The 27,386-nt window shown below is 53.9% G+C and overlaps 1 protein-coding gene across 2 annotated transcripts in view; it reads right to left on the reverse strand.

Annotated features, from left to right (window-relative positions):
* Positions 1-1,190: 1,190 nt before the first annotated feature.
* CFAP65 (cilia and flagella associated protein 65) overlaps positions 1,191-27,386 on the reverse strand; it is a 35,537-nt gene continuing 9,341 nt past the window's right edge. Inside the window, exons 9-35 of one of the 2 annotated variants that reach the window (XM_030327514.1) lie at positions 26,981-27,126; positions 26,038-26,260; positions 25,394-25,659; positions 24,731-24,931; positions 24,135-24,494; positions 22,550-22,687; positions 20,168-20,413; positions 19,384-19,608; positions 17,985-18,143; positions 17,632-17,782; positions 16,828-16,956; positions 15,093-15,306; positions 14,643-14,771; positions 10,516-10,692; positions 10,154-10,220; positions 9,894-10,004; positions 7,609-7,800; positions 7,350-7,508; positions 6,115-6,258; positions 5,694-5,807; positions 5,408-5,515; positions 4,075-4,119; positions 3,667-3,869; positions 3,252-3,380; positions 2,258-2,746; positions 1,428-1,565; positions 1,191-1,323 (exon numbers count right to left, since the gene is read on the reverse strand). In XM_030327514.1, coding sequence (XP_030183374.1) covers positions 1,191-1,323; positions 1,428-1,565; positions 2,258-2,746; positions 3,252-3,380; positions 3,667-3,869; positions 4,075-4,119; positions 5,408-5,515; positions 5,694-5,807; positions 6,115-6,258; positions 7,350-7,508; positions 7,609-7,800; positions 9,894-10,004; positions 10,154-10,220; positions 10,516-10,692; positions 14,643-14,771; positions 15,093-15,306; positions 16,828-16,956; positions 17,632-17,782; positions 17,985-18,143; positions 19,384-19,608; positions 20,168-20,413; positions 22,550-22,687; positions 24,135-24,494; positions 24,731-24,931; positions 25,394-25,659; positions 26,038-26,260; positions 26,981-27,126 — 4,796 coding nt within the window. Of the gene's footprint in view, positions 1,324-1,427; positions 1,566-2,257; positions 2,747-3,251; positions 3,381-3,666; positions 3,870-4,074; positions 4,120-5,407; positions 5,516-5,693; positions 5,808-6,114; positions 6,259-7,349; positions 7,509-7,608; positions 7,801-9,893; positions 10,005-10,153; positions 10,221-10,515; positions 10,693-14,642; positions 14,772-15,092; positions 15,307-16,827; positions 16,957-17,631; positions 17,783-17,984; positions 18,144-19,383; positions 19,609-20,167; positions 20,414-22,549; positions 22,688-24,134; positions 24,495-24,730; positions 24,932-25,393; positions 25,660-26,037; positions 26,261-26,980; positions 27,127-27,386 lie in introns of those variants that run through there. The other variant, XM_030327516.1, reaches the window with a different exon arrangement.

Below are 27,386 nucleotides of genomic sequence, written 5' to 3' on the forward strand. Positions count from 1 at the left end.
CTGGCTGTGGCCCTTGGTGATCTCCTGTCCTGGTCTTCCGCGAGCACAGTGCCACACAGCGCTCCGCTAGCCGCCGCCCTCACCTGCGCGCATCTGCGGCTGACACGTCGCCCGCCGGGGCGGCCACCGCAGGTGTGCACCTGGTCCGCCCCTCCCTTCCTGGCCACCCTTCACCTGGCCGGGCCGTGCTTGGCTTGGTCCCCAGCCCACTCCCCGGAGCTTGTGCGGGATTCTGGGCTCAGCGAGCCCTTATACGGCCTGCTCAGTCCCCGCCCCTAGTCACACACACACACACACACACACACACCTGTCCGGGCGCCCGTTTGCTCCAAGCAAATATTGACTCAGAGGAGGCGGAGCGCCCCCACCCCCTCCCCACCCCTGCCAGGGCTCTGGGGCCTGAGCTCTTTGGAGGCCTTGGCCGCGGGGGTGGAGGGGGGGGGTGTCGGGGACCTGGGCGCCTCTGGAACAACACCAGATGTCACTTTTCCACCCACCTGCCTCTGGGGGGGGGGGGAGGAGCAGAGGATAGAGGCTGCCGGGAGGAGGTTAGGGGGAGTGGGAGGGGAGGTGGGTATCCTGGGGGACGAGGGACACTCCCTAGGCTGGTGATTCAGATTCACGATGGGAATCGCTTAGTAGGGTCTGTGGCCCGCTAGCTGTGACCTCCATCCGCGTCCCAGCGTCTAGCTCAGCCCTCCGCGACGTGCCTTGGTTTCCTTTCCTTCTCAGCTCTTAGCAGAGCCCCAGGAGCCTGGCAGATGCTGAGAAAGGGCTGGCGATGGAAGGACCCAGCCTCGGAGCAGGCGCAACAGGGAAAGGGGAGGGGTGGTCACCTCGCCGCGCGGCCACCTGCTGCTCGGCCTAGGCCGGGAGCTCAGTTCCTGTCCACCAGGCAAAGGCCAGCTAGGCCCCGCCCGAAGCGCCCTCCACTGGCCAAACCAGGTCCAGCGCCCGGCAGAGAGCGGCGGGAACTCTCGCCCAGCTGCGCTGTGGAGCGGAGAGGCGCAACTTTCCAGCACCCAAATCTGCAATGAGTCGCTGCAGTCCACCTCAGCCACTCCAACCATCTGTCCCTCCCAGAACGCGCGCGAGAATGCCTCCTAGGTCGGGGAAATAAAGTCAAGGCAGATACGGGGGGGAAAAAAAGGCTATATGCTTTACTGGCGGGACGGTGGAGATGGGGGTCCTTAAAGCAGCAAGTCCGTGGGGCGGGGCGCTGACATCTGCAGAGTGTTGGTAGGGGGCGGTGCCACCGGGCGGGGCACCTCTGCTTGATGCAGCCCGAGGGGCGGCGCCGCCAGCAAGTCTGGAGTCACAATCCTGGAAGGCAGAAAGCCCCAGTAAGGCGTTGGAGAGAGGCTTCGGGCCGAGCCAGCCCGCCCCTGCCGTCCCTCGCGCCCTTCGCGCGCAGTCGGCGCCCCCACCTGGAAACGCTGAACGGGGGCAGGGCGATGACGCGCGGCCGGGAGGTGAGCACCACCTCCCCGCGGCTCGCCTCCACCAGGATGTTCTGGATCATGTTCTCCAGCAGCGCCTCCTGCAGGTTGGCGAACGCCGGGAGACTGCGAGTGGCGGGGACACGGGTGTCAGCACCGCCCTCTACAGCGCTCGCGTTCTCCGCTTCCTCTGTGCTGTATACTGTGTGCCCTGTGCTCTACGTGGATTCTCATTTAACTTCCTGCCCTTCCAACACTATAAGGCATCCTTGTCCCAATTTTACAGACCCCCAAATTGGGGCTTAAAAGGGACCAAGTTACCAAACGTTACACTGGCTGGTGCCAGTGGTGAAATCTGAACCCAGGCAACTGTAGACCCTATCTCATCTCAGGGCCAGGCTTGGGAAAAGGCATCCAGCGGTGGGAGGGTCCCGAAGGGACCAGGTGGGGCCTAAGGAATCCCAACAAAGACAGAAAGCTGCCCCCAGAGCAGCCCCAGGGGAAGGACCTACCAGAAGAGGTGGTGCTTCTCTCTGGCCTCTAGAAACCCATTTAAGAGACTTCAGAGACTAGAACTACCCCCTGGAGATGATGTGCTAGTGAATGTTAGTAGCCGGGTCTTGGAGGGAAAAAGTAAATCTCAGATCGCCATTCTGTAAATACCCCCTGAAGGCCTTCAGCTCAGAGAGATGGGAGTGCACGCTGAGCTGGGAAGAGCCTTGCACGCAGATAGAGGCTGGCCCCAGCACACCACTGCCTCCCAGGATCCTTCTGTGCACAGCTGCCCTCCAAACCCTTGCCTGGCTCTGGTTCCTCACCGGCTGATTGCCTCCTTCTCATCCTGCTCTTGCTCCTCCTTCACTATGACCTTCAGCTGCTGCTGCCACCGCCATTTCAGGGATTCCTGGGACATGCGCTGCCGTGTGGGCTCAATTGCCATCCAGGGCAACTTCTCTTCCTTCTCCAGCTCCTCTGCCTCCAGCTCCTTCTTGCCTGTCTCCTTCACCTCTTCCAGCTCCTCTTGTTCCTCTTCTTCCTCCTCCAGCTCCTCCTCCTCCTCTTTGCTCTTCTCCTCCTCTTCTTCCATTTCTTTCTTCCCCAGGCTCAGTTCGTCCTCCTCCTGCTCCTTGCCTTTGTCTTCCTCCCAGCTGCTGGAGGATGGAGACAGGACTGGCGCTAAGTGTAGGCTGTTGTTTTGGGCCATGAACTTGGCTGACTGCTCACTCCAGAACTGGCAGAAGTAAGGTATCTTCTCCACCAGGTTTTGGTCCACAGCCTCATGGAAGATCTTGTCTTCTAGCAGACCCCTGCATGGCAGGGAGGAAGAGAAGGTCCTTGCTGAGAGGCCTTGCAGCCCCCTGTGGGTCTCTGACTTCTGTGTTCCCCAAGGGGCAGTGCCTGCCTACTATGTCTACAAATGGGTGCTAAGCAGGGAAGGAGACCTCTTAGTTGCCCCCTCTATCCCTTCTTTGGAGGAAGGCACCTCTGGGCCCCGTGGGTTCTTAGAGGCAGAGCCAGGAGGTCAGAGTCACACAGACAAGGGACAGGAGTCCTGGGTAAACAGTGAACTGGCTTGGACCTTATCTACCAGCCATGGACAGGACAAAACTTAGGATCCAACCCTGAGGATTCCTCTAGCCAGCTCCATTAGAGCTGCCCTATCCTGGGGCCACCAGTGGAAGGGCCTTGTAAGGAAGTTCTATTTTTCAAGAAAGGAAGGGACTTCAGGGCCCATGGGGGGAACCCAGAGTTGGCTGAATGAGTGCAGAGAGATGAGGGGGTTGATGAGGGTCCCGGGGCGGGGGTTGTCACCTGATGATGGCGGTGAGACAGTCAACAAGGAGTTGCTTCTCCTGCTTGGAGACAGAGGCCCACTTGTCAGGGGATTCTTCCTCAGAAGCCACCAACTCCTTACTGGGGCATTTTCTCTTTGGCAGCTCCCTGGAACAGGCCGCGACATTCTGAGTGGTCTGGGCAAGCCACCATGCTGGGGGTGGGGTCATGAGCAATGGTGGTGGTGATGCAGTCATGAGAACATAGATGAATTTGGGGCAGGCCCTGGCTTTGGCCCAAATATAGTGCTACTGCATTTGGGGAACCAAGCCCAAACCTGAGTCGGCACAGGATCTGAGGAGGCTCCAAGTTGGCAAGGGAAAGAAGGTGGTGGGGCAGGAAGCCTAGTGAAGTTCCCCAGGGGGCAGAGACCCCTCCCTTCCTGAGAGTTCACCGGTGTAAGAAGTGGCGGGGAAAGTCGGAGAAGAAGTTGGCCAGGAAGTAGTCGGTGGCGTGTGCACGGGCAGTGAGGCCCAAGCACAGTATGCCTGGCGAGGGCAGCTGGGGACACAGCCAGGATGGCTCCTCCTTTGAGATCTTAAGGTTCCAGCTGGCAGGCCGGTTGAGAGGCTGCTGATTCTTGATGGGGGGCAGCGTCTTTGAAAAGGGGGAGATGTGGATGACAGGGGTTTGGGGACTCCATTCCCATCACCGATGGGTCCCTAGCTCCCAACCAGGCCTTTAGGGCCAAATAGGGGTGTGACCCCTTCCTTCCAGGAAGCTGGGCCAGCAGTTGGAGGTATCTCTGGAAGCAAACAAGGATCTTTCAATTTATCCCAAGGAGATGGGGTTAGGACCTCACCTTGTACTTCCTCACAGGTTCACAGGCTGTACAATATGCCCTTCTCTGTGGAAGCAAAGAGACCTGTGCTTAGGATATAAGACGTCTAGAGGGACTCCCCTCTTCCTACCCTTCCTGCTGACCCACAGAGGGCCTAAAGCCAATGCCAGGATCTGCCGCCCTCTTGATCCCACCCAACTCCCAGTCACACCCTTTTCCAGGACCTTCCCTAAGGAAGGTCTGCCTGCAGACAAGGAAAACCAGATAACCCAACTGAAGGAAAGAGAAAGAACATGCCACCAAACATGTGCAGGCTGTCCCAAGGGAGCGTGTCCTTGTGCCTTGGAGCTTTGTGGTTTGGTGTGGTAAGAAAACACCCTCCCTCATTAAGATGTAATTCAGAAATCCCTTCTCCCATACCCTCAAGACATGATTTGCATTCACAGTTGGGCCACAGTTTCAGAGGGGAGCAGTGCTTCCCTGGGGGTTCAGTGTGGTGAGGACAGAGGTGATCAAGGTGCACAAATACTAGTACAGGGGGGCTGTGAAACCAGAGGAAGAACTAAGATGGATGTTTAGTCTCATGCTTATTATCAGTCTCTTCCTATAAATACTAATAGCCATGTTTAGCACATGCTTACCTGGTGCCCGGCACTGTTGGAGGCACTTTTCTTGTATGACCTCATTTAATCTTTACAACAATGCTGCAAAGCAGGTACTATTTTTCTTGCATCCAAAAATACTTTTTAAACTTTTATTTTTAACCTTCTTAATATGGAAATTTTCAAATGTACGGGAAAGTGGAAAGAATGTACAAAGAGTCCTCCATTATCCACCACCCAGCTTCAAAAATCAGTAGCTCATGGCCAATCTTGTCTCATCTGGGCCCCACCTCTGGGCTGTCTTGAAGCCAATCCCAGATGTCATATTATCCCCATTTTACAGTTGAGAGAACTAAGATAATTAAATAGCTTGACCAAGATGCCAGAGCTAGAAATCATCAAAGCCAAGCATCAAAACTCAGCAAATTGTCTCCAGAGTCTGCACCTGAACCCACTATACCACACTGTCTTCCAGCAGAGGGTGAGCTCTGTCTTGTTTCCCCTGGGTCCCAGAATTTAGCAGGCACCCATTAAATACTGGGGCTACATGAGACAGGGAATGGTCAGCCAGGTTTTTGTACCCAGAAGAGAGTCTCCTGGGGAGATGCTATGTTTCGTCTAATGAAAGAAAGCTAATCTAGGGCAGGCTGGCCAGTTTTGCATGTAAGACTACCTCAGATCACTACCTCTGACCCCTCTGGTAAGGCAGTCAGAAGATCTGTGGTGTTCAAGGCCCACTCTGGCCTCCTCACCTTTACTTTCTTATCTGTGATGGTGAATTCCACTTTCTGCCGCACCTCCTCACTCTTCCACTCTTGTAGCTCCTTATGGTACTGATTCAGGAGCTCCTGCTGGTGCACCTGTAGTCCAGGATGAGGACAGTGAAGGCCAAGGTCTGGAGGGTCTATGTGCTTTGGGCCCCCCTCATCTAGGGGCTGGCCCCTGCCTCTCTCTGGAAGTCTGGGGATCTCATAGCTCACCCCACACCCGAGGACTGGGAGCTCTGCCATCCCAGCTTCTCTCTGGTGCTGGTCCTACCTTGCACACTAGGTCCATGCTGTAGAAGCTGGCATGCACTGAGGTCTGCAGGGTCACCACAAATGGGATTGTCTCTTCAGGAGCCACCTTCCCTCTCATGGGACTCACAGACACCTGTTTGTTTGGGGAAGGGAGGTCTCTGGAGATTTTCAGGGATGGGATGGGGTGGGTAGGATGAGGTGGGGTGGAGCAGGTTGGACGGAGTGAGATGGTGGGACAGGATAAGATGGGATGGGATGGGGTGGGATGGAATAGGATGGGATGGGATGGATGGGATGGTGGGGTGGCCTGGGGTGGGATGTTGAGGGGAAGTTGGGTGGGATGGGGTAAGATGAAACAAGATGGGATAGGATGAGGTAGAATAGGGTGGGTCTGGAGCTCTGCTAGAGGCTCTGATTCTGTGGAAACAGGGGACTCTCACCTCCCCAAAGTCTAGAGGCTTCAGCTGCCACTCAAAGACAATGGTCTCATTCTTAGAGATGTTGTTGAGGAACAGAAGGCGGCGGCACTTGCTCTGCACAGGAATGTTTCCCAGAGAGATATGAGACCGGGACAGGAAGACCTTCTGTTGGAGACAACACAACAGCCACCTTGGGAGGTGAAGGAATAATAACCATAGCAACCACTACCAGTTAGTGAGTGCTTTCAACAGGCCAGGTACCATGGTAGGCAGTTCACATGCATCTGATCCTCACCATGGTCCTGTGATATAGGTATTATTATTGTACCCATTTTACTGATGTCCTGCTAAGGTTTAGAAAACATAAATAATTTTTCCAAAGGTCTCTTACAGGCACAGCTGGGAGAAACCCAGTCTCACTCTAAAGCCTATGATTTTGACCATTAAAATAGGCTTGGAAGGGCTGAGAAAGGATGGCTGTAAATTAATTGGGGGATCAGCTGTTGGCTTCTTCATTGGGAACAAAACAGGGTGTCTGGAAGAACTGAGGCCACATGGAAGGGGCACTTTCTCTCTGTCTAGAGCCTGAGTGCCTCCAGGGCTAGGACTTTGCCTGGCTCTTCTTTGTGTCCTCAGGGCCTTCATAGTGCTTCCCATACAGTTAGAGTCCAAAAAGTGGAAGGGTGAACAGGAAGATGTATGGGTGGATAATGACTGGGTGGCTGCATGGAAGTATGGGTGGTTACATGGTTGGGTAAATGGGCATGTGGGTCAATGGAAGGAGATGGGTGGACGGGTGGATGAATGAATGGGTCAGACCTCCCAACAGTGAGATGTGTTTGAACTAAAGATGGTGTTACTGACCCTAGATGTCTTATAGCAAAATCCATCTGGGTCAAGAGGAGGAACTGTTCTGTATGAAGATAACACCTCGCAGCCCTAAAATGAGAGAGCTTCCTTCAACCCCTTCCAGAATCCCCATCCCCATGTCCAGAGAAGAGGGCAGGATGCAGGGCCCTGCAGCAGGTGGAGTGTCTTGAGCAGGAACTCCTGTGGGCACTAGGTGGCAGGGTAAGCCTCTCTTTGAAGTGCTGCCTCCTAAATCTGGAGGAGGGCTGGTTCCAGGCTTCACCTCTGCAACCCTCCCTCTCACCTCCATCGCATTTCCTTCCTAGCTTCCCTATCCCTCCACTGGCCACCCCAGGGCCCTCAGGCTCCTCCTAGGCCTCAGACCTTCCTACCTCCCTTCCCCCTACCTGTCCAGGAACCATCAGCCTAGAATGTATGGAGTCGTTGTCCCAAGAGGAGATGTTGTGGAAGGGGGCTGTGTCCCCCATGACATGGGGGTCATAGCCCACTCCCTGGAAGCGGATGATGGCTGAGTTCCATCCTAGGATATGTATGGGCACATCCACCTGGGAAGTTAGGAGGGTGGGGAAGGGACTGGTCAGAGCAAGGCTTGCTGAGGAGGCCAACTCCAACATCCACCCTCAATTAGCCCAGGCTGCTGCTCACTGTGTAGGTCTTGGCCTCAATCGGTGAGAAGATCCACAGGACCTGAGCCGTTGAGCCTGGCTGGATCTCCCCTTGGGGGTTGAGGCAGCTGAAGATAGGGTGATCAAAATTCTTTTCCTGAACCTGTGACAGGATGTTGGTCTGGATCTCATATGTCACAGGCACTGAGCCACCGTTATACAGCTCATAAATCTGTAAGGGGAGGGGCAGGAAGAATGAAGTCTCCACACATCAGCTCAGGGCTGCAATGCAGACAGCCTGGGATTCTGTGTCCACTATAGGAGGGCAGGTTGATCTCCATGATGTCACACTTACAGCCCCAGAGCCCCCTAACTACCTTGGGTTTCCCTTGTGGCTTGATCACCCAAGAAATATGTAACTGTATTTTCAGAGTGTGACACTTTAGGATACTCTGTAATCCTTTTTTCCCCTCTAAATTTACCTTTGTCAAGGCATAAAGGGGACACTAATGCTTGTGTCTCTAGTGTTAAAATTTAGAGAATTGGCCACGCATGCACCCTTCACTCTTTAGCATTTTCTAGGCTCTCTTTCTAACCACCTAACACTTTCCATGTCCACCATTAGAGGCAGTCCTGCTTAAAGGCAGATAAGGGAGTGTAAGGAAGGTATAAGGTTCCCCAAGGCTAACTCCAAAGTGTGGGAATCACAGAATGTCCTGGAAGAAACCAGACATCTTCTGGTCCAACCCTTCATTTTAAGAAAATGGAAGCCAGAGAGAATAAACAGTTCATTTGGATCTAGGTCTTGCCCCCTCATCTTTATCAGCACCAGCTCCTGAATATGCTGATTTTATTTTTCTTGCTTGGGTCACCCTCTGAGCTCCAGACCTGGTATCCAACCTCTTCCAGACAAGCCCCCTCCCCCTCATTGTCTCATAGGCATCTACAATTTGGTAAAAAACCAAAGTCTTCACTACAAAGCCTATTTCTATATGCAGTGTATCTCCTTTCAGTAAATGCTCAAACTAGGAATTCAATACATCCCAATCCCTCCCTTTCTCCTACTTTCCAAGTCTGGCCCCAGCAAGTCCCAAAGATTCTGCCTCCATAATGTAAATTAAATCTGTTCGTTTCTATCTCCGCTGCCCTCTTGCAGGTCCAGACCACCATCTGTCACCATCTCATGAATGACAGAGGAAGTTTGGCCATGGTTGTGGAGATTGGCTGAAGGCACAATTGGGTCTCCTGGCTCCAGAACTGGGGGCATTCTCCATCATCAATGTTGAAGGCCATGGGGGAGTGGCCTAGTCTCTCTGGAAAGCTCTCCAGGGGGCACAAGAGTCTTTGCCTCCCAGGAAGCCAGTAGAGTAGAGGGTGGTATAGGAAATCAAACAGAGCTTGGGGCTCGGGGTGCCCCCCCTTTAGGTCCAGAAAGCCCATTCCTCTGACTCTAGGACGGATGACCAGAGGCCTCTGCTCAGAAATACAAGGACTTCTAAAAGGTTAGAAATTTCTCAGCTGTGGCATGTTTGAGAAAACACTATGTCCTGCTCTGGGAGATTTCCAATGTACATTTTCAGAGCAAAGGAACTCAATTCCTTCCAATTAATACAGAAAATTCTATAGCTTTGCAAGGATTCACATTTGTTTTTCACACTCCAGAAAGAGGTCCTTCAAGGAGAGGGAGCCAAGATGGCGGAACAGCATGGAAGTTTTTTGTGTGTCTCGCGTCCATGAAATACAGTCAGACCAACACTAAACCATCCTGCACACCTAGAAAACTGATTTGAGGATTAACAGAAAGAGGTCCTTCTTGGGAGCAGTGATTTTCAAACTGGGGCTGAGACCTATTAGTGAGCAGGTCAGGAAACTAATTTAGCAGGTCATGTCCAGTGTGTAAGAAATGGAATGCAATAAAATAAAAACGGAAGACATCAGAACACTTTGCATGTAGTAGGGTACATATGGATTTGTGATACTATGTTTCAGTTGGTATGTGATGTATGTACTTACTGGGTTATTATCCAAAACACGTTAATGTGATTCATGGTCAAAGAAGTTTGAAAAATCCTCTGCTAGAGGAGAGAACCCTCTGCTTTTGCAGGGGAACGAGGTCTGGCAAAGGGCTTAGTACTAGGCACCAGGAAGCAGAAACGTCTCGATTTGGCTCTCTCCCAATTGCCCAATCTCAGGGTTCAAACTTGTAGCCCCACCTGGTAGAGTGAGGAGTTCCGGAAGGTAGGGTCTTTGTCACCTCTATACATGCTGATGTATAGAGATCAATGCTAAGGCTTCTTGGTAACCAGGACAATGTAGACTACTGACCTGCCTTGGGGGCAGTGTGTCGTCGATGGGGACAGGGATGAACTGGTGGCTAGTGGAGGTGAAGTGCACGTATTTTTGCTCCAGCTTCACTGTCACACCTATGAAATTTAGCTGGAAATAGAAAGCCCATGAGTAGCATCCTTCCCTGGGAGGAAGTGAAGCACCCAACAGAGAGATCTGGACCCTAGCTCCCCAGGGGGGAGCACGGTTCCCTGCTCCTCTCTCCGGTGTCCAGGGTAAGAGGAGCTCTAGGGTCTCACCAGGATCTCATGGCCATAGGACACCTTGAAGAGCACTGGGAGGCGATCAGTGCCGATGAACAGGTGGCTAGAAGGGAGGAGACAAATCTGGGATGAGTTATTGAGCCCTGGTACAAGTGGAAGAGCAAAGTACCTGTGACTTTGAGGCAGCCAGCCCCTGGGAACATGTGGAAACCCCTGAGTTGTGATGGGGCAAGAGGAAAATCAAACCTCCCCACCAGGTGGGTGGGTAGGGTCCTCCCAGGGTAGCAGCCACTTAGGGTACCCTGGAATCACAGAGTGCAAGGCCAAGCTCTTCCAGGAACCAAGGGAAAGGGGCATCTCCAGGACAAGAAGTGTAAGGACTAGCATGGGAGGAGCACCTGTATTTGAACTCCACCATCTGCTCTTGCCCAGGACCTAGGCTCCCAGCCTTGGGGCTGATGGAGAATATGCAGTTGTCCTGTACACGCATTTGGTGCAGCTCAGTGCAGTCAAACTCTGCTTGCTCTGCCCACAGCTCCAGGTCAATCTGCTGGTCACTTGGGAAGAGGAACGCCCTGAGAGAGGGGTACAGAGCAGGACTGAAGCCTCTCAGAACAGAGAGGTGGGACCTCTGAGCTCCAGATGGGATGGATGGAGGTCTCCCCCACTCCCTCCCCCAATTTGGTAAGCCATCCCATGCACAGCTGAGCAAACGTGGCTACGGTTGATTCTCATTTCATAATAGCCCCCAAACTTGGGAACAGCAGCAGGTCCCTGGTGACACAAAGTGTCAGGTCAGGGCTTCCATTGTGGGTGACAGGGGTCCAGGGGGAGTGCTTGTATAGGTAACTTTGTGTAGGTAACTTTGAGTTAGTTAGCCACTAACCCTGGAGGGGTTGGTGTGACACAGCTCTTAGGAAGGGCCATTTGAAGCACCTAAAAATGCTGGCAGACCAACCAGAGGCCCCTAAGAGGTAGGGTGTCCAGGATGGCATGGGCACAGGGACAGAGAACTGATGGCCCAGCAGGGCTGGCTCTCTTGAATCTGGAGCAGGTCTGGGCATAGAATTGATGCCTCCCAAAATGCCTCACATTGTGGGAAAGTAGATATTGCACTCTCACTAGCTGACAAAACAAGTGGCAAATGGGTCCCCAGGTTACAATCTGAAAAGACGGACCCCTTCACTCACAAAGGCACGGCACAGAACTGGGCTCAACCTGGGCCATGACAGGGAGGGCACGGACGGGGAGCAGCCAGATGGGGAAATGCTCAACAAAGAGTGGGGGAAATGCAAATCAAGACTCCCTTGAATCAACCTGAAATATTTTCACATCAGAAACGTGATAAACAGTTCCACTCGGGGCATCCGGGTGGCTCAGTCGGTTAAGCATCCAACTCTTGGCTTCAGCTCAGGTCACGATCTCGTGGTTTGGTGAATTTGAGCTCACCCTTGGGCTCCAGGCTAAGGTTGTTCAGCACGAAGCCTTCTTGGGATTCTCTCTCTCCACCCCTCTCTCTCTGCCCCTTCCCTGCTCGTTCTGTGTCTCTCAAAATAAATGAATAAAACTAAAAAACCAAACACATACACACAAAAAACAAACAAACAAACAAAAAACCAGTTCCACTCAATGCTGTGTAAGTTTAGAAAGAACAGACACCTTCAAACATTGGGAAGGAAGGAACCGCTACCACTTTTGTTGTAGGGATTTTGACAGGGCCGACTAGAATTGTAGCAGCTCATGCCCTTTGACTCAGAAATTCCCTCCTGGGAAACTAACCTGTAGGAATAAATGCATGCTTGTGCACGCGTGTGCACGCATACACAGATGTTTATTACAACTTTCTTTGTAGTGGCAAAAAAAAAAAAGGCACTGGGAACAACTAATGTCATCCAGTGTGAGATTAGCTTAATAACTTAAGGGCCATTCATATTGGGGAGTATTATGCAATATATTAAAAAGAATGAGTTAGAGTTGTATGCATCGATCTGTATTGAGCTGAACGGAATGTTACTGGCATCATGTTGAGTGAAAATGTTATTGGTGTAATGCTGAGCAGAAATCATTATGTATAGTATTGTGCCATTACTGTGAAAAAAAGGCAAGAGAAATATAATAACTCCTGGACTGTGTTTGTGTGTACGTTGTCCAAGCGCTGAGTGTGAAAGCCCACTCCACACCCCTCATCACCCCAGCACAGTGGACGTGGAATGGGACCTGGGGAGTTTCTCACTTTTCTTCCATCACCTTTGTGATTTTTGACAGGTGAATAAACTGCTTTTGTCGTTTCATTAGTGGGGGGGATACTGATCAGCTGCAAAACTGGAGATCTTGCTACTTTGGGGTTATCTCGATAGTTCTGACACTTCCGTTTCCCTCGCTGCCTGCACCCAGTCCCCATCCCAATAATCCCACCCCCTTCCCTGCCAGTCTTCTAGTGTGTGTCTCCCTTCCTGTTCCCCCACCTCAAGCTGCTAGTCCGTTTCTCTCCCTGCACCCTGCACCCCAGACCAGAGTGATAGGTCATGGATGTAGATCATGTCTTTGTCCCCCATCCCCGCTTACATCACCATCAATGCCCTGAGGAAGAAGTTCAAACTCTTAAAAAGATGCCAAGGTCCCGACGCCTTGGCCCTTGCCTGCCTCCCAAGCCACATCCCGGGCCCCTTCCTCCCTATGAATCCTCCAGCCACTCTGAGACCTTTTCTCTTAGCCACGTACGTGCCAGGCCCTCTGTCTGGAAGGTTCTTTGCAGTCTCTCTGCCTCATCTCCCTAGGCTGCAGGTCTAGCTTAGTTATAGCTTTCTTTAGCACACATCACCCTGCATCAAAAAGTTGGCCTGCCCCAGACCCCTATGGCACCCAGAGGGCCAGGCTTGGAATTGTTGGCACCTGGATTCTGAGGGCAGGTCTGGAGCCTGGACCTAGGAAGCCCCCCGTAAACATTTAGCCAGGGCTTAATGAGTGCACGAGAGAACAGAAGATGTTAACCAGCATATCTGATGTCCCTAAGGCCTTCCGTCTCCCTGGCCAGGAGCAAAGGCACCAGAGGAGATGACCCAGAGGGAGAATGGCTGCTATGGGGCTTCTATTTCTTCTGATCCTCCCCCTCCCACTTGGGGTTCTCACCCTGTCCTGCCTGCTGCCACCTCTAGGCCAACTCCACACTCCCCATTTCTCACTGGTCCTGGCAAGAATAAAACCTTCAGTCTGTTCTTTATGAGCTCACCAGAGACCAGCTAGAATTTTCAAAAATAGCCTTCTAAGAAACTGAAAGGAAACACAACAACACAAAAAGCCTAGGAGAGTCAAGCCTTCCAAGGAAAGTCCGCTGTGCTTGGAATCCTGGAAGAAGCACGGACTGCCTTCCTGGACCTCAAATGATCTCCTGACGGATGGGCCCAGCTCAGCGGGCACCTTGCCTGGATCTCCTCCCACCTCGGTTTCCAGCAACCTGGACTCTCTCCACAGAGAGTATGAGCTGGCTTGCTCCTGCAAAAACACACTTGCATGCATAATCCCCACCAAAATACCCTGTGCCGTGCCAGGACAGACTAACGCCACTTTTCCCGTAGGGCCTGGCTTCTGGCCACTCGAAGAGCCCAGTGAATGGCAGATCTGGAGCTCAGGCGGGCCCCGGGCCTTCCCCACCAGGCCAGCAGTCCTGTCTGCCAAGCTTCCTCAAGTCACCAGGGCCAGGAACCCTCAGCCACTCATAGTCCTGGCCCTTCTCAGACAGGAGCCACCTAGGGAGCCATCTTCCCCAGCTGCTCCCACCGCAGGGAGGGGCAGCATGATCCAGAGAGTAAGGACGGCCAGTGCACCCCTGATGATGCAGGCCCCACCCCAACTTTGCCCCCACACACCCCAAGACTCTGCTCAGGCAGGAAGTTTCCCGAGATCACAGACCCCCCCCCCCAACATATTTTCCCAGGCTGGGCCCCTGACTGTCTCTCCCAAGCTTGACCCAGATGGGTACACTTCTTTCTCACCTCCGCTTAGCCAAGAAAAGTTAGAAGTCATCAAAAGGAAGTTTACTAGGAAATCAAGACGCGTGGCAGAGACAGGGGGGAAGAACAAGAAACAGCCTTGGCATGGAAACAGGATGTTTACTGGACCCAAGTTCGGGCTCCCAGTGGGAAGAAAGTCGAGCACATCAAGGGCCAAGCTTGGCAGGCTCAGGGCCCCAGGCCGGTGTCCATGTGACCTGGAGAAGTGCAGCCTGCCCCGAGGCCAGCCTCAAGCCTTCCTGCAGCCCAGGTGTTTTGGCTCAGCCATGTCATCCTCCCAGACACTGGCTCGGCGACAGTCTGTTCCTGTCCTTCCCTACCAGAGATCTTCACTCGCCCCCATGCAGGCCTGGCCTCCCTGGACTGAGGCTCTGTCCCACCCTGGCCTCCCCATCCCATCAATGAGGGGATCCACTGTTCACAGAGATCAGGCAGCCAGGACTACCACCAACAAGAGAAGGCCTCCAACACCTGTCTCCCAAGCCCTTCAGAAGCCCCCTCCAAGCCCACCATACCAGTCCAGGGGTACTGCTCCAATGTTCTTCAGGGCCAGGAGCACCACAGAGGGCCGGGCCTCTATCGGTGCTGCTCCAAAATTGAAGTCGAGCTTCAGAGGGGTGAAGACGGTGGGGATCTGGCTTGTGCTGTGTGGAACAGAGAAACAGACTCAGAGACAGGTGGGAACAGTATAGGGCCCTCCCGGGGGGTGGGGGGGTGGGGCGGTGGCCAGCTCAGCACTCCTCTTTCTGCAGGTGGGAATTGGAGAATCTGGGACTCAGGGGCAGGGGTGGCTAGTGCTTTGGACCTTGAGCCAAGCCCTGACTTCTCCTGGCCCCTCCAGGGATGGGCAAGAATTCAGGGGGAGATGAGAGTATTCATGGGCAGGGCCTGGTGCTGGGAGTGCGGTCAGAAAGCTCCAAGAACATCCCCACATGGGCCCTGCCCCTTCTGTCCGCCCACCTCACCTGTGCCGGGTAGGCACCTTATAGGTGAGCTCCTCGGGGGTAGGGTCGCGCTCCAAGTAACTGTTGAGCCTGTCCAGGGAGAAGAGGCGCCACAGGTGCTTCCGGGTGATGCCCTCAGCGCTGCCCATGGAGCAGACGTCCAGGATGGAGAGTAAGGGGTACACAGCCGTCAAGAAGACGTGACACAGCTCCTGCTTCTCCCCAGCCTTGTTATCTAGGCGGGAGACATGTGGGAGAGAGGAGTGGCCTCACCTCCCAGCTGCCCTGGGGCAGAGCAGAGCACGCAGGCTGAGGGTGTAGGACAACCTGCCTGGGACCCTTGTCAGGAACAGCAGGTGTCTCCCAGGCTCTGGGACGTTTCCAGCCAACAGTGAAGCCTTGTCAGATACTTTCTATGTGTCAAGCATTGTCTTTTTTTTTTTTTTTAATGTTTATTTATCTTTGAGAGAGACAGAGCTCAAGCAGGGGAGGGGCAGAGAGAGAGGGAGACACAGAATCCGAAGCAGGTTCCAGGCTCTGACGTGGGGCTTGAACCCACGAGCCGTGAGATCATGACCTGAGCCAAAGTCGGAGGCTTCATCCACTGAGCCACCCAGGCGCTCCATGTCAGGCATTGTCTTAAGTGCTCTTCATGCATCACTGTATTTAATGTGCACCATTCATTACCGTTTTCAAACTAACTTTCACTAACAGCTTTATTGAGATATAATTTAGGGGCACCTGGGTGGCTGAGTCGGTTAAGCGTCTGGCTCTTGATTTTGGCTTTCTGCGCTGACCCTGTAGAGCCTGCTTGGGACTCTCTCTCTGCCCCTCCCCTGCTCATACTCTCTCTGTCTCAAAATAAATAAACTTTAAAATAATTTATAAAAAAAAGAGATGTAATTTATATGCCATAAAATTAACCCTTTTAACACATACAATTCAGATTTTTCGTATATTCAGAGTCGTGCAACCATTACCACTGTCCATATTAGAGCATGTTCATCACCCCAGAAAGAAACCTGGTACCAAGTAGCTGTCGGTCCCCATTCTCCCCTCCCCCCGTCCCTGGCAACCACTGATCTGCTTTCTGTCTCTACAGATTTGCCTATTCTGGACACTTCATATCAATGGAATCGTACAATATGTGGCTTTTTTTGTGACTGGCTTCTTTTGCTTGCCCTAATGTTTTCAAGGTTCACCGATGTGGTAACATGTATCAGTACTTTTTTTTTTTTTTTTTGCCTGTGCACCATTATTATTCCCATTTTACTATGTGGAAACTGAGGCAGAGGGTGCTTAATCAATTTGCTAAATTACACAGCTAGTGAATGCTCGGACCAGGATCCAATCCCAGGCAGTCTGGCTCGGATCTACGCTCTTAGCCACTCTTCTGTGCTGCCCCAGACTCCTCCCAGTGGGCCCCGGAGCAAGCTGGTAACAACTCCATTTTATAGAGGAGGAAGCTGAGGCCCCCACGTGGTTGGGGATTTGTCTTAAGATCCCACAGTAAATAGGCACAGCTCCAAACCCTTCACACTGAGCCCTCCACGGCTCAGGCACACACAGGCACACATACAGACGCATGTGGTTGGCATGAGACATACATGCCATTCACCCAAAGGCACACCCTTGCACGCTAACACTCACTCTGCTTTCCCTGTCCGGAACCTCAGCACCCTTCCGACCCAAGTCCTGCTCACACAGCCCTCCCCCTTTCCTCCCTGACCCTGATTCTGCCAGATGGCCCAGGTACCTCTGTGTGAGAGGAGGGAGTAGCTGATAATCCAGGAGTACTGGGACCGGCGGTTGGGACATGCCGACAAACAGATGGTGTCCTGGGACCGGGGTGGCATTCTGCCCTCTGTACGGTCCATTTGCAAAGCTGCTCAGGGATGACCCAGGTGGGGTCAAGGGTAGAAGGGGCCCTCAGTGCAGGCCGAAGAGTCCCGGTCTCTCCTCCTGCTCCTTCCCAGATACCCTCTCCCAGACCAGCAGAGAACTGGCTAGAGAGCAGGCCCAGAGCTGGGAAGTGGGGAGCAGAGTCCCTCCTCCCAGACCAGACAGAGGCAACCAGTCTTCATGTCATGGGCACCTGCTAAGCACTTTGCTCCACCCAGCAGCCCTGTGAGGTAGGTGCCAACAATAGTCCCATTTTACAGATGAGGAAGCTGAGGCTCAGAGAGTGAACTGCCCAATACCACACATCGAAAGGTAGAAACACCAAGTTTTAAGCCCTGCTCTGCCTGCCCCCAAACCATGATCTGGTTAACCTTTTTTTTTTTTTTTTTAATTTGAGAGAGCGAGTGCATGCACGAGAGCGAACAGGGGAGGGGCAGAAGGAGAGAGACAGAATCTTAAGCAGGTTCCCTGCTCATTGTGGAGCCCGATGTGTGTGTGAGGGGGTGCTCGATGCACAACCCTGGGATCATGATCTGAGCCAAAATCAGGAGTCAGATGCTCAACCGACTGAGACCTCCAGGCGCCCCTAACCAGTCTTAACCAGTGCCCCTCACTGCCTGCCTCCCTCGCCCCCCAGTCCAAGCCCAGGCCTGAGTACCAAGTGGGCTGTCGTCCATGACCTCAGGGCTACACTGCTCCAGGAACAGGCGATAATATAGGGTGCAGTTGCCGTCGTTCAGAAGCACCAGCAACCTGGACTGCTTGCTGTTCACCAGCAGGTTCCCGAAATCCAGCTCCTTTTCCTTTGCCTGAGGGCCCGAGTCAGCCAGCCACAGCCCTGGCTTTCCCACCCCTGGCTTCAGGGAATCTCCAAGGCAGGGCAGGGCCAGAGGGCTCCCATCCCCTGCCCTCTTGGAGTCGGGCACCCCGGGGCCTCCCCCCCCCACCACCTATGCCCTGGCCCCCAGAGCCCCAGCTCCCAGCCCCACCTGCCAGAGTTCCCCTACTCACAGAGAGCCTGCTGGTGATGCCCATGCCCACCAGCCGGAGCATGTAGTGGGTGGTAGCGGGGGGCTTGGTGTCTGGGGGCAGACCGGCTTCCCAGACCCACATCCCCACTCGGAACAGGTACTTGGTCTCCTTCAGTGGGCTGAATGTCCACGTCACCGTCTGGGGTCAGAGAGATCATCCCCGCATGGGGCTCTCCAGAACCCCCTGCCCAGGCCCCTGGCATCTGAGAATATCAAGCTACGGTACCCCTTTCTGAGTGTTTACCCCATGTCAGACACTTGTCACACATCATATGTTATGTTGTCTCCCTCAGTCCCTCAATCCTTTATCCCCACCAGCTAAGTGGTATTATTTTAGTGCCTCATTTTCTTCCTTCCTTCCTTCCTTCCTGTCCTTTCCTTTCCTTTCCTTTCTTTCTTTCTTTTTGAGAGAGAGAGACAGAAAGCACTCTGGCACATCAGTGGGGGAGGGGCAAAAGGAAAGGGAGAGGGAGGCAGGGAGAGAAAATCTCAACCATGCCCAGCTCGGAGCCTGACTCAGAGCTCATTTCTCATGATCCTGAGATCATGATCTGAGCTTAAATCAAGAGTCAGACGCTCAACCGACTGAGCCATCCAGGCGCAGGGAACTTGCTCAAGGTCACACAGCTGGTGAGAGTGCTTGGTGGGAGCTGGGGTGTGAACTCTCAAAGCTGACTCCAGGGCCTGTGTGGTCTCTCACCTCGCTACTACCTGGGTTCTTCCAGACACTGTGTGTTGGTGGCCTTGGCCCAAATTTGGTCCCCCAAATGGCCTATAAGGCCCTAGACCAGGGAATGAGGCTCTGCTAGTTTGGGCCCCAGCCTGTGTCCCCCTCCAGACTGCTGCTCAGATCTCAAGGAGTACCCTTCCTCATGCCTTAATGACACCCCACCCATTTGGCCCCAAATACAGCTGCTCCAAACCACCTCCCAGCCATCTCACGGCTTTGGGGACCGTGGAGGGAGAGTGGACTTGCCCCTTGAAACTCTGGTTCAAGTTTCAGCTCTGCACCTCCTAATTTACAATCTTAGTAAATGACTTTTTCTGCTCTAAGTCTCAATTCTTCTTTGTAAAATGGGAGTTATGACAGGGGTAACTGTCACACCTACTTAGAAGGCAGGGGAGGTGATTACAGATTGAATGGGAGGGTGCACACGGTAAGCCTGGCCCCTCACAGGCAAGAGTAACAGATGGTGGTGAAAGCGAGAATGACCTTGGATGTCCTTGGAGACGGCCCACCATAGTCCACATAGACTTCCCCCAGTATGTTTATTAGCTGGGGGTGGGAGGAGCATGTAGATAGGAGCATGGGTCCCTCTTCCCTTGAATCCCAGCTATTTCCTTCCCTCGGGCCCCCAGCAGTGGGGCAGGGCACTCACAAGGCTCTCACTGGGCTGGATAAGTCCCCTAGCGGGATTGACGGCCAGCATCTTCCGGTGTTGCTGGGAAACCCTCCATTCAAACTCCAGTGGCAGACGCGAGGGGTTGCGGAAGGTGAAGAGGCTGCTGGAGGAGGAGCCCACCCAGGTGGGCTTGAAGAACACGCTCTTACAGGTGTCCAGCTTCAGATGTAGGGGCTCCTCCCGGCTCTGCATGCTTACCTCCTGGGGCCAGAGGAGGGAGGGAAGAGCTCTGACCTCACCTGGCTCCCCCAAAAGTCCAAGAAGCCAGGGTGGGCAGCTTTTCCCCCTTGGAGAGGGCAGCAAAAGGCCCTCCTCCAGTCTGTCAAAGCCGAGTAGGTAGTGTCTGACCCAGGAGATGGCTCTTGAAAAGAATTCGGAGACCAAGAGAGGATGTGCAGACCATTCCATGGGCCAGATGGGGCCACCACCCTGGCCCCTTTCCCTGGCCCTGCCCCAAACACCCTTCTACTATCTGCAGATATGAGTCTTGTATTGCCCCACTTATTCCTTTGGGACATCTGCACCCCTTTTCTTGTTCCAGACACCTTGACGTGGATATGCTGGGCCCTGGGGTTAGGAGAGCTGTTCACAGATGTGGCCAAGGTGTCCTCTCCCTGCTATGGCACTTCCTGGGAGAGGAGCAGCCCCCTGACTACTTTAGGGGAGCTTTAGAGGTCAACCCCAGAATTTGGCTTTGAAAAGGGAAGCCCCAGACTATGGCTCGCTCCTCAGGACCCAGTCCCCTAGCTCTGCCTTTTACCTTGAGATACTGGGGACAAAAATTGAACTGCAAGTAGAAAATGTGCTGCTTCCAAGCGTTGCCCTTCGGGTAGGTACAGATGAGGAAGATCTGGTGGGCTCCCGGGGCCACAAGGCCTGAACTGGGCCGCAAGGAGATGTCTGAGCTGCTTTGGGGGGCCAGGTTGAAGGTCAACAGCATGGAGCCTTTGTTGATCAAGAGCAGGCTGCGGTAGGAGGGTTCGCTGGGGGACACTGCAGGAAAGAGCTGGGGTGCGAGACAAGAGGGACCCATGCTCAGATCTATGCACCCGCCTCCCTTACCCTACCGATATACACACTCAGGGAAGTCTATGTGGGCCTGTCTCCAAGGAGATCCAAGGCACCTCCACACATCCCAATCACTACCCTGGGAGCAGAGAATGGAGGGACACAGCTTGGCACCAAAAAATGCTTCTGTCCTCCAGAAACCTCTGGACAGTGAGATGGAATGGCCATAGGAAGTGGGCCCAGGAAACACAGGCTTGAGATCTCCTCAAAGTTAAGTAGGTCTTTCATTTTAGGGTGCCCTCAAATCACCTTTTTTTTCTTAATGTTTATTTACTTATTTTTGAAAGAGAGAGAATCCCAAGCCTGATGTGGGGCTCGATCCCATGAACTGTGAGATCATGACCTGAGCCAAAATCAAGAATTGGACACTCAAGTGACTGAGCCACCCAGATGCCCTCAAATCATCCTTTGGAGAACTCACTTTCAGAGATCCTGGTCCAGAAACTCTGGGATAAACAGCCTTTTCTTTCTTTCTTTTTTTTTTTTTTTCAATATATGAAGTTTATTGTCAAATTGGTTTCCATACAACACCCAGTGCTCATCCCAAAAGGTGCCCTCCTCAATACCCATGACCCACCCTCCCCTCCCTCCCACCCCCCATCAACCCTCAGTTCTCAGTTTTTAAGAGTCTCTTATGCTTTGGTTCTCTTCCACTCTAACCTCTTTTTTTTTTCCTTCCCCTCCCCCATGAGATTCTGTTAAGTTTCTCAGGATCCACATAAGAGTGAAACCATATGGTATTTGTCTTTCTCTGTATGGCTTATTTCACTTAGCATAACACTCTACAGTTCCATCCACCTTGCTACAAAAGGCCATATTTCATTCTTTCTCATTGCCACGTAGTACTCCATTGTGTATATAAACCACAATTTCTTTATCCATTCATCAGTTGATGGACATTTAGGCTCTTTCCATAATTTGGCCATTGTTGAGAGTGCTGCTATAAACATTGGGGTACAAGTGCCCCTATGCATCAGTACTCCTGTATCCCTTGGGTAAATTCCTAGCAGTGCTATTGCTGAGTCATAAGGTAGGTCTATTTTTAATTTTTTGAGGAACCTCCACACTTAAACAGCCTTTTCTAGATGATTCTCATCTAGGTGGCTGAGGGGAACCCCACTTTGAGAAAGGGAAGGCCCCAGAAATCCTGGCTTCCAAACATCCCTTAAGCACATGGGGTGTGGCCAGCTCCAGGCTACATAAAACACAAGGCCTGAAATTGCTGGCCAGGGTGGTCCATCCAGCTGGGGCAAAAGTGCACGTATGTGAGGCAGTGCGGGGGTGACACAGGCCCAAAATCTGGTGGATGGCAGTAAAGGCCACAAACTGCTGGGATGAACTGGCCAAGGGAAAGGGACAGGGGTCAGGGAGGGGAATCTCATGCAGTCAGGGAGGGATTTGAGCTGAACCTCGGAGGTGAAGTCAGTCGGGGGATTGGAGAGCAAATGTGCAGCTGGGGAGGGGGGGCAGGATCACCCCCTAGCACAGTGCCCCAAGGTGTTGCAGCACCTTTCCAACAATATGAGGTGTGAGAGGGTAGGGGAGACAGATGAAAAGGCAACAAAGGTAAGGGAAGCTGGGAAGAGGTGTCGAAGGAACTTGGCCATCTGGCTCCAAGGTCTGTGCTTTTAAACCATCTGTCATCTGGCTGCCCAGGTCATACAGGGCCTCCAAGAGCCCTTCAGAGAGGCCTGGGAATTATGACTCAGGAAGCTGAGGGACCAGCTCTGTGACCCTCACTGGCCTGCCCAATGTCCAAGGGCAGGGGCTCATGGTGTGGGTGGCCATACCCCTAGCAGGTGCTCAGTAAACAAGCACAGACAAATGAAAGAGCTAGAGAATTTTAAACCTCAGCATGAGAGGCCCAGGGAGTATCTCAGATGGATCAGGGAGGGGACCAGTGGTCCAAGCCCCAGTCCTCCATGCCCAGAGCCCCAGGGGCTAGTGGTGGGGGAGGTTGAGATGGCCCCGGAGGGTGCTGGGATGTTTCTCAGGGCATCAGAGTGCAGAGATGGCCAAAGCAGAAGCCGAGCTCCCCTGTCCCACCTCCCACTGCTACTGGGGCCACGCTCACCTTGGGGGCGTCCAGAGAATATTGAGGGATGTGGGGCTCCAAGGCAGCAAAATAGCTATGGCCTCGTGTGCGGAGGGTCAGGCACCAGGAGGGGCACACGGTACAGTCCTCCTCGATGTTATGGTAGTTCTGGAGGACCTGCAGGGGGGCGGACCCAAGGACAAGCTCAGAATTCCTGTGTCTGACCCTGTGGGGCCCCCTAGCTCCTCCTCTGCACTGCAGGAGTCCCACATTGGGCACAGAGAGAGGGGTTCCCTGGGAAGGCAGTGCAGAGAACAACCATCCTGACAGTTCCAACTGCAGCGTGCCAGGTCCACGCTGAGCACTCAGCAAATATGCTCTTTAATAACCACAACAGCGCAAGGACAAGGCTGGGGCTGGGATGTGAGAACAGCATTCATCCTGCAGGAATGTGCCCGGAGAAGCGCTGGCCAATCAAAATAGAACACGAGCCACAAATGCAAGCCGCAAACGTAATGTTACATGTTCTAGCAGCCACGTTAACAAAGTGAAACACGGGAAATTAATTTCAGGGATATGTTTTATTTACCCTAATAGATCCAACATCTTATCATTTCAACATATAGTCAATATCTAAGTGACGCGTGAGCTACTTCACACTCTTTTCGTGCTAAGTCTTTGAAGGTCAGTCTTACGACATATGTCAGTTTGGACTAGTCACACTTCAGGTGTTCGGTAGCCACATGCGGCTGCTGGTTGCCCTATCAGACAGTGCAGGCTATAAAGCCAGCAGCCTAAAAATCTGGAGGGCTCAGCCTTGGCAAAGCCAGGTGTCCACAGCCTTATTCCTACAAAACTCTGCATTTTCCCACTGCCAAGATATTAGAATGGAGGCAATTAAAGACTAAGCTTTGGAAGTCCTTCTCAAAAGTTCAGATATGGGGCCAATTTTTTAGATGAAAAGACCAGGGCTCGGGGACATTAAAGGACTTGCCCAGGGTCACATAGCTGGTAAGGGACTCTACTCTTCTCTCGGCCCCAGCACCTGGCCTCTGGGAAAGAACAGCAGGGTGGGCAGAGCCAACAAGGAAAGGAAAAAGCAGGACCAGAGATGAAGAGGGTCCGACCAGCATCTGGGACCAAGAGGCTGGGCTGGGCACAGCCTGTGGTCTGAGTTCCCCAGCCAAAGGAAGTTGTGCTAGAAGCCCCTCCCCCTGACACACACCTAATTACCCAGCACCCCTGACTCAGTGCCCCAGACCCTGGTTCCTCCTGCCCATGGGTCTTTGGATGGACCACCTCATAATGAGCCCTAGGGAGATGCTCCTTGTATGCCAAATTTTCCCAAGAGGCTTGACCCCAGCTGGGTGCTCCCTCTGGAGTGAGTGGGAGGACACATATGAGTGAGACATAATTAGATGGGCTAAGAAGCCCCTTGGCCAAGGCAAGCCCATGAGCCTGGGAGAAGGCAAACCGGTAAGGACCACTATCCAGCCAAGGAGGAGCTTGGCACAGAGAGGATGGATCCCACAGCAGCGCCCCCCCCTCCAACCCCACCCTGCTGTTCAGGTTCCAGGGAAGAGAGGCAGCCCTCCCCACCCCCATGTCGTCTCCCTGCACACACCTTATAGACAGTGAAGGCCTCCAGCTCCACAGCGTACAGGCAGTTAGGGTAAGGTGGATGGAAGTGCAGGCGCATGGCCATGGACTTGAGTGGGGGCACATCACAGGTGTCTGGGGTCACCCAGAAGGGGCAGTCAGGCCTCCGTGTCCAGACCACTGTGATCTTGCCTTTGGTGTGGTTCATCAGGCACAGGGGGACAGGGTTGGGGTCCCCGGGCCCAGGGCAGGCACCGAAATCCACATCAGTGGGCTCTATGCTGACAGGTGGAGGGAAGATGGCTATGTCGCTGGTACCATCGAAGAAGTACTCATTCATGGGGGAGATCAGAGGATACTGTGGGGCTGACACGTTCTCCGGGGCCTGTGTGGGGAGAGACAGGTGAGCAGGGGCCCAACTGCCACTCCTCTCGCCACTGCCCCTCATCCACACGCCCCTTCCTGGAAAAGGCCACAAGGGCTCCACACAAACAATCCCCAACTACTGATGGCGCCCACAGGGCTCTGGGGGCACAGGGTTTCCCAAGAATTTCTAGAGAAGGGGGCATGAACCTGGGGAGGGTAGCCTGTCTGTGGGGAGCCCCAAAGGGTCCATCAAACCTCAGTAGGAATCAGGAGGGCCCCATTCTTATCCTGCTCCAGCTTCTTCTCCCTCAGCATGGTGCCCAGGATGTCCGGAGGGTAGAGCGTCAGGCCCCGCGCCAGGTGTGTGCGGTACCAAGCAAGGTGCTGAGGTCTCAGGATGGCTGGCTTGGTGCTGTCCGAGTGGCAGGTCCCAATCAGGTCCAGGAACAGTGGGTCCTGTGACATGTGTCTGGGTGAGGCTGGATTTCAGCCCCCACTCACCACCTTGGCCAGGAGTCAGCTGGTCAGGGCACAATTTGTATGACTTTCCCCAGGGCCCTGAGTTGGGTCCTCACTTCAAGGCTCTCTGCCCCGCACATGCTGTGAGGGGTGAGTCCAGTCTCCCCTCTCTCTTCCCAGCCTATTAGCAGCAGCAGCAGCAGCAGCAGCAGCAAAGCCTTCGGCCTGGCAGTCATCAGGGCGAGACTGGCATACCTGCCTGGCTCCGAGTGAGCCTTCGTGTGCCCCTGGCCAAGCTCTGGCTCCAAAATCCAGGCTGGGGCCCTGGCAGAGATGATCCAAGCAGAAGTTCCGGAATACAGGGCCGTGATCACCAAGCATTGTCTTCATCACTGGGCCTCAGGTTGCCTCCTCCAGCTCCCAGCAGAGCCCCTCCTCCCTCCCTCCCCCACTGCTCACCTGGTGGTGGATGAGACAGGCCACTCGCCGAGAGTAGATGGTGGGGTGAGTGGGCTGGAAGGTACAGTGCAAGGTCATGCGGGCCTTGCCCACCAGGGTCCCAAAGGCAGGTCTGATGTCGAAGACACTCTCTTGGCAGTCAATGGCAAACTGGAAGTAGGCTGTGCAGTCTGACTTGTTCTCGATCCACAGGGTCTGCTCCAAGGTCTCCCCGAGGTTGACCCAACCGAAGTTGACGCAGCAGTGCTGCAGGGACACCTCAGGGCCTGGGCATAGGAGATGGGGCTGTTGTGAGCAGGCCCTGCCACCTGTGTGGGGCTGGGGCATCAGCTTCCTGGAGGATGTCTCAGAAAGGGTCCCTCTGGTGGAAGGCAGTGCTGCCTGGAGACAGAAGGCTGGGCTGGAAAGGCCCAGAACCCCAGCAACCTGAGCTGACCTCCAAGGCACCAGGGAGGACAGGGGGAGCCTTATCTCCAGGGGTCCAAAACTGATTCCACATGGAGCCCACCAGGGGGCAGCAGACACCCAGGCTGAAGGGCAAGGAGGCGTCACACCCTTAAAAGCTGGCAAAGAGCCCTGCTCTGCCCTAAAGGCTGGCTGCTCCGATCCCCAGAGGCCGGGCAGCATTCTAGGGTTGCCAGTACCTCTACAGAAACCGACGACTTTGAGCAATGTGTGGGAGGCACAGCCAGAGGGCATGATGGACAAGTAGTCAATAGTTCTGATGTCCAAGGTCTCGGGGTGAAAGAACACCGACACGAATTTCTTCTCTCCTGGAGGCACAATGCCATTGGTAGTGGGGCAGGAGAAGGTGTGATCTTTGGCCAGCATGTCTGGGGCCACTTCGATCCTGAAGGGGGCGCTCACCTGTGGGGCCAGGCGGGGGCAGGAAGGGTGAGGTCACAGAGGGAGGCAGTTGTCCTTACCGAGGTGCCCAGCTGAGGGGGTGAGGGCAGTTGGAGTCCAGCCTATGCCCCTCTTGTCAGTTTGAGCATGAAGCCACCTCCATCAGGAGGAAGGACGAGGCCAAGCTGTGTGCCCTGCACCGGACTGCCTGGGGACACTCTTTTCTTTCCCAAAGGTATCATAAAGGCTGGCTGTGGTCCTGGGGTTAGGACCATCTTAGGGCTGCTCTTAGAGTTGCTCTGGGGGTGGTCAAGGGATACTCCAGCCCAACCCCCAGCTGAGAAGGGAGGAGGACACCAGCTGACACCTGTTGACACATGTGTGTATCAACAGACATGGTTCATGCGAGGCTTGGGGCCAAAGGTATGGACAGGAAGAGGGCATTTTGTAAAGGGGGTGGGTTTTAGGAGCAGCCAGCCCTGTGGTCTGCCCCCTCCTTATACACAGGACGTTCCCCCCCCCTTATACACAGGACACCCCCTCCATCCCCTTATACGTGGGGTGCCCCCTCCCCCCTTATACAAAGGATGTTCCCTCTCCCCCTTATACAAGGACACTCTCTCCAGCCCCTTATACACGGGACACCCCCTCCGCCCCTTATACACAAGACACCCCCTCCAGTCCCTTATACACGGGATGCCCCCTCCTCCCCCTTATACACAGGACGCCTACCACGCGTACCATGGAAGGGTTATAGAGCTTGATCTGTCTCTCAGCAGTGCAGCCCACAGCAACAGAGCCGAAGTGCAACACTTTCTGGAAACCTTCAGCATCCTGGTCCTCTGGTCGCTTCTGCTTTATGCTCACCAGCAGCTGGGCACATTTGGCTGGGACGGAGATGAGACAGTCTTGGGAAGAAATCCACCTGGGGCCTCTGTGGCCCCACCTGAACAGCCCCTCGAAGAAGGTAGGTGTGCCCAGGGAAACACTGGTCTGCCACACCAAGGAAGGCAAAGCAAAGACAGAGCCTGCAGGGCTGGGGGAGAGTGGGAAACTGGTGGAAGACAGGCCGGCAGGGGAGGTGGAGGGGGCACACTGAGGCTTTGAGACCCAGGACGGGCAGCAGGTGGGCTCTGGGGACAGGTGA

Source organism: Lynx canadensis, chromosome C1 (genome assembly GCF_007474595.2).
Source record: "Lynx canadensis isolate LIC74 chromosome C1, mLynCan4.pri.v2, whole genome shotgun sequence".
Taxonomy (NCBI): domain Eukaryota; kingdom Metazoa; phylum Chordata; class Mammalia; order Carnivora; family Felidae; genus Lynx; species Lynx canadensis.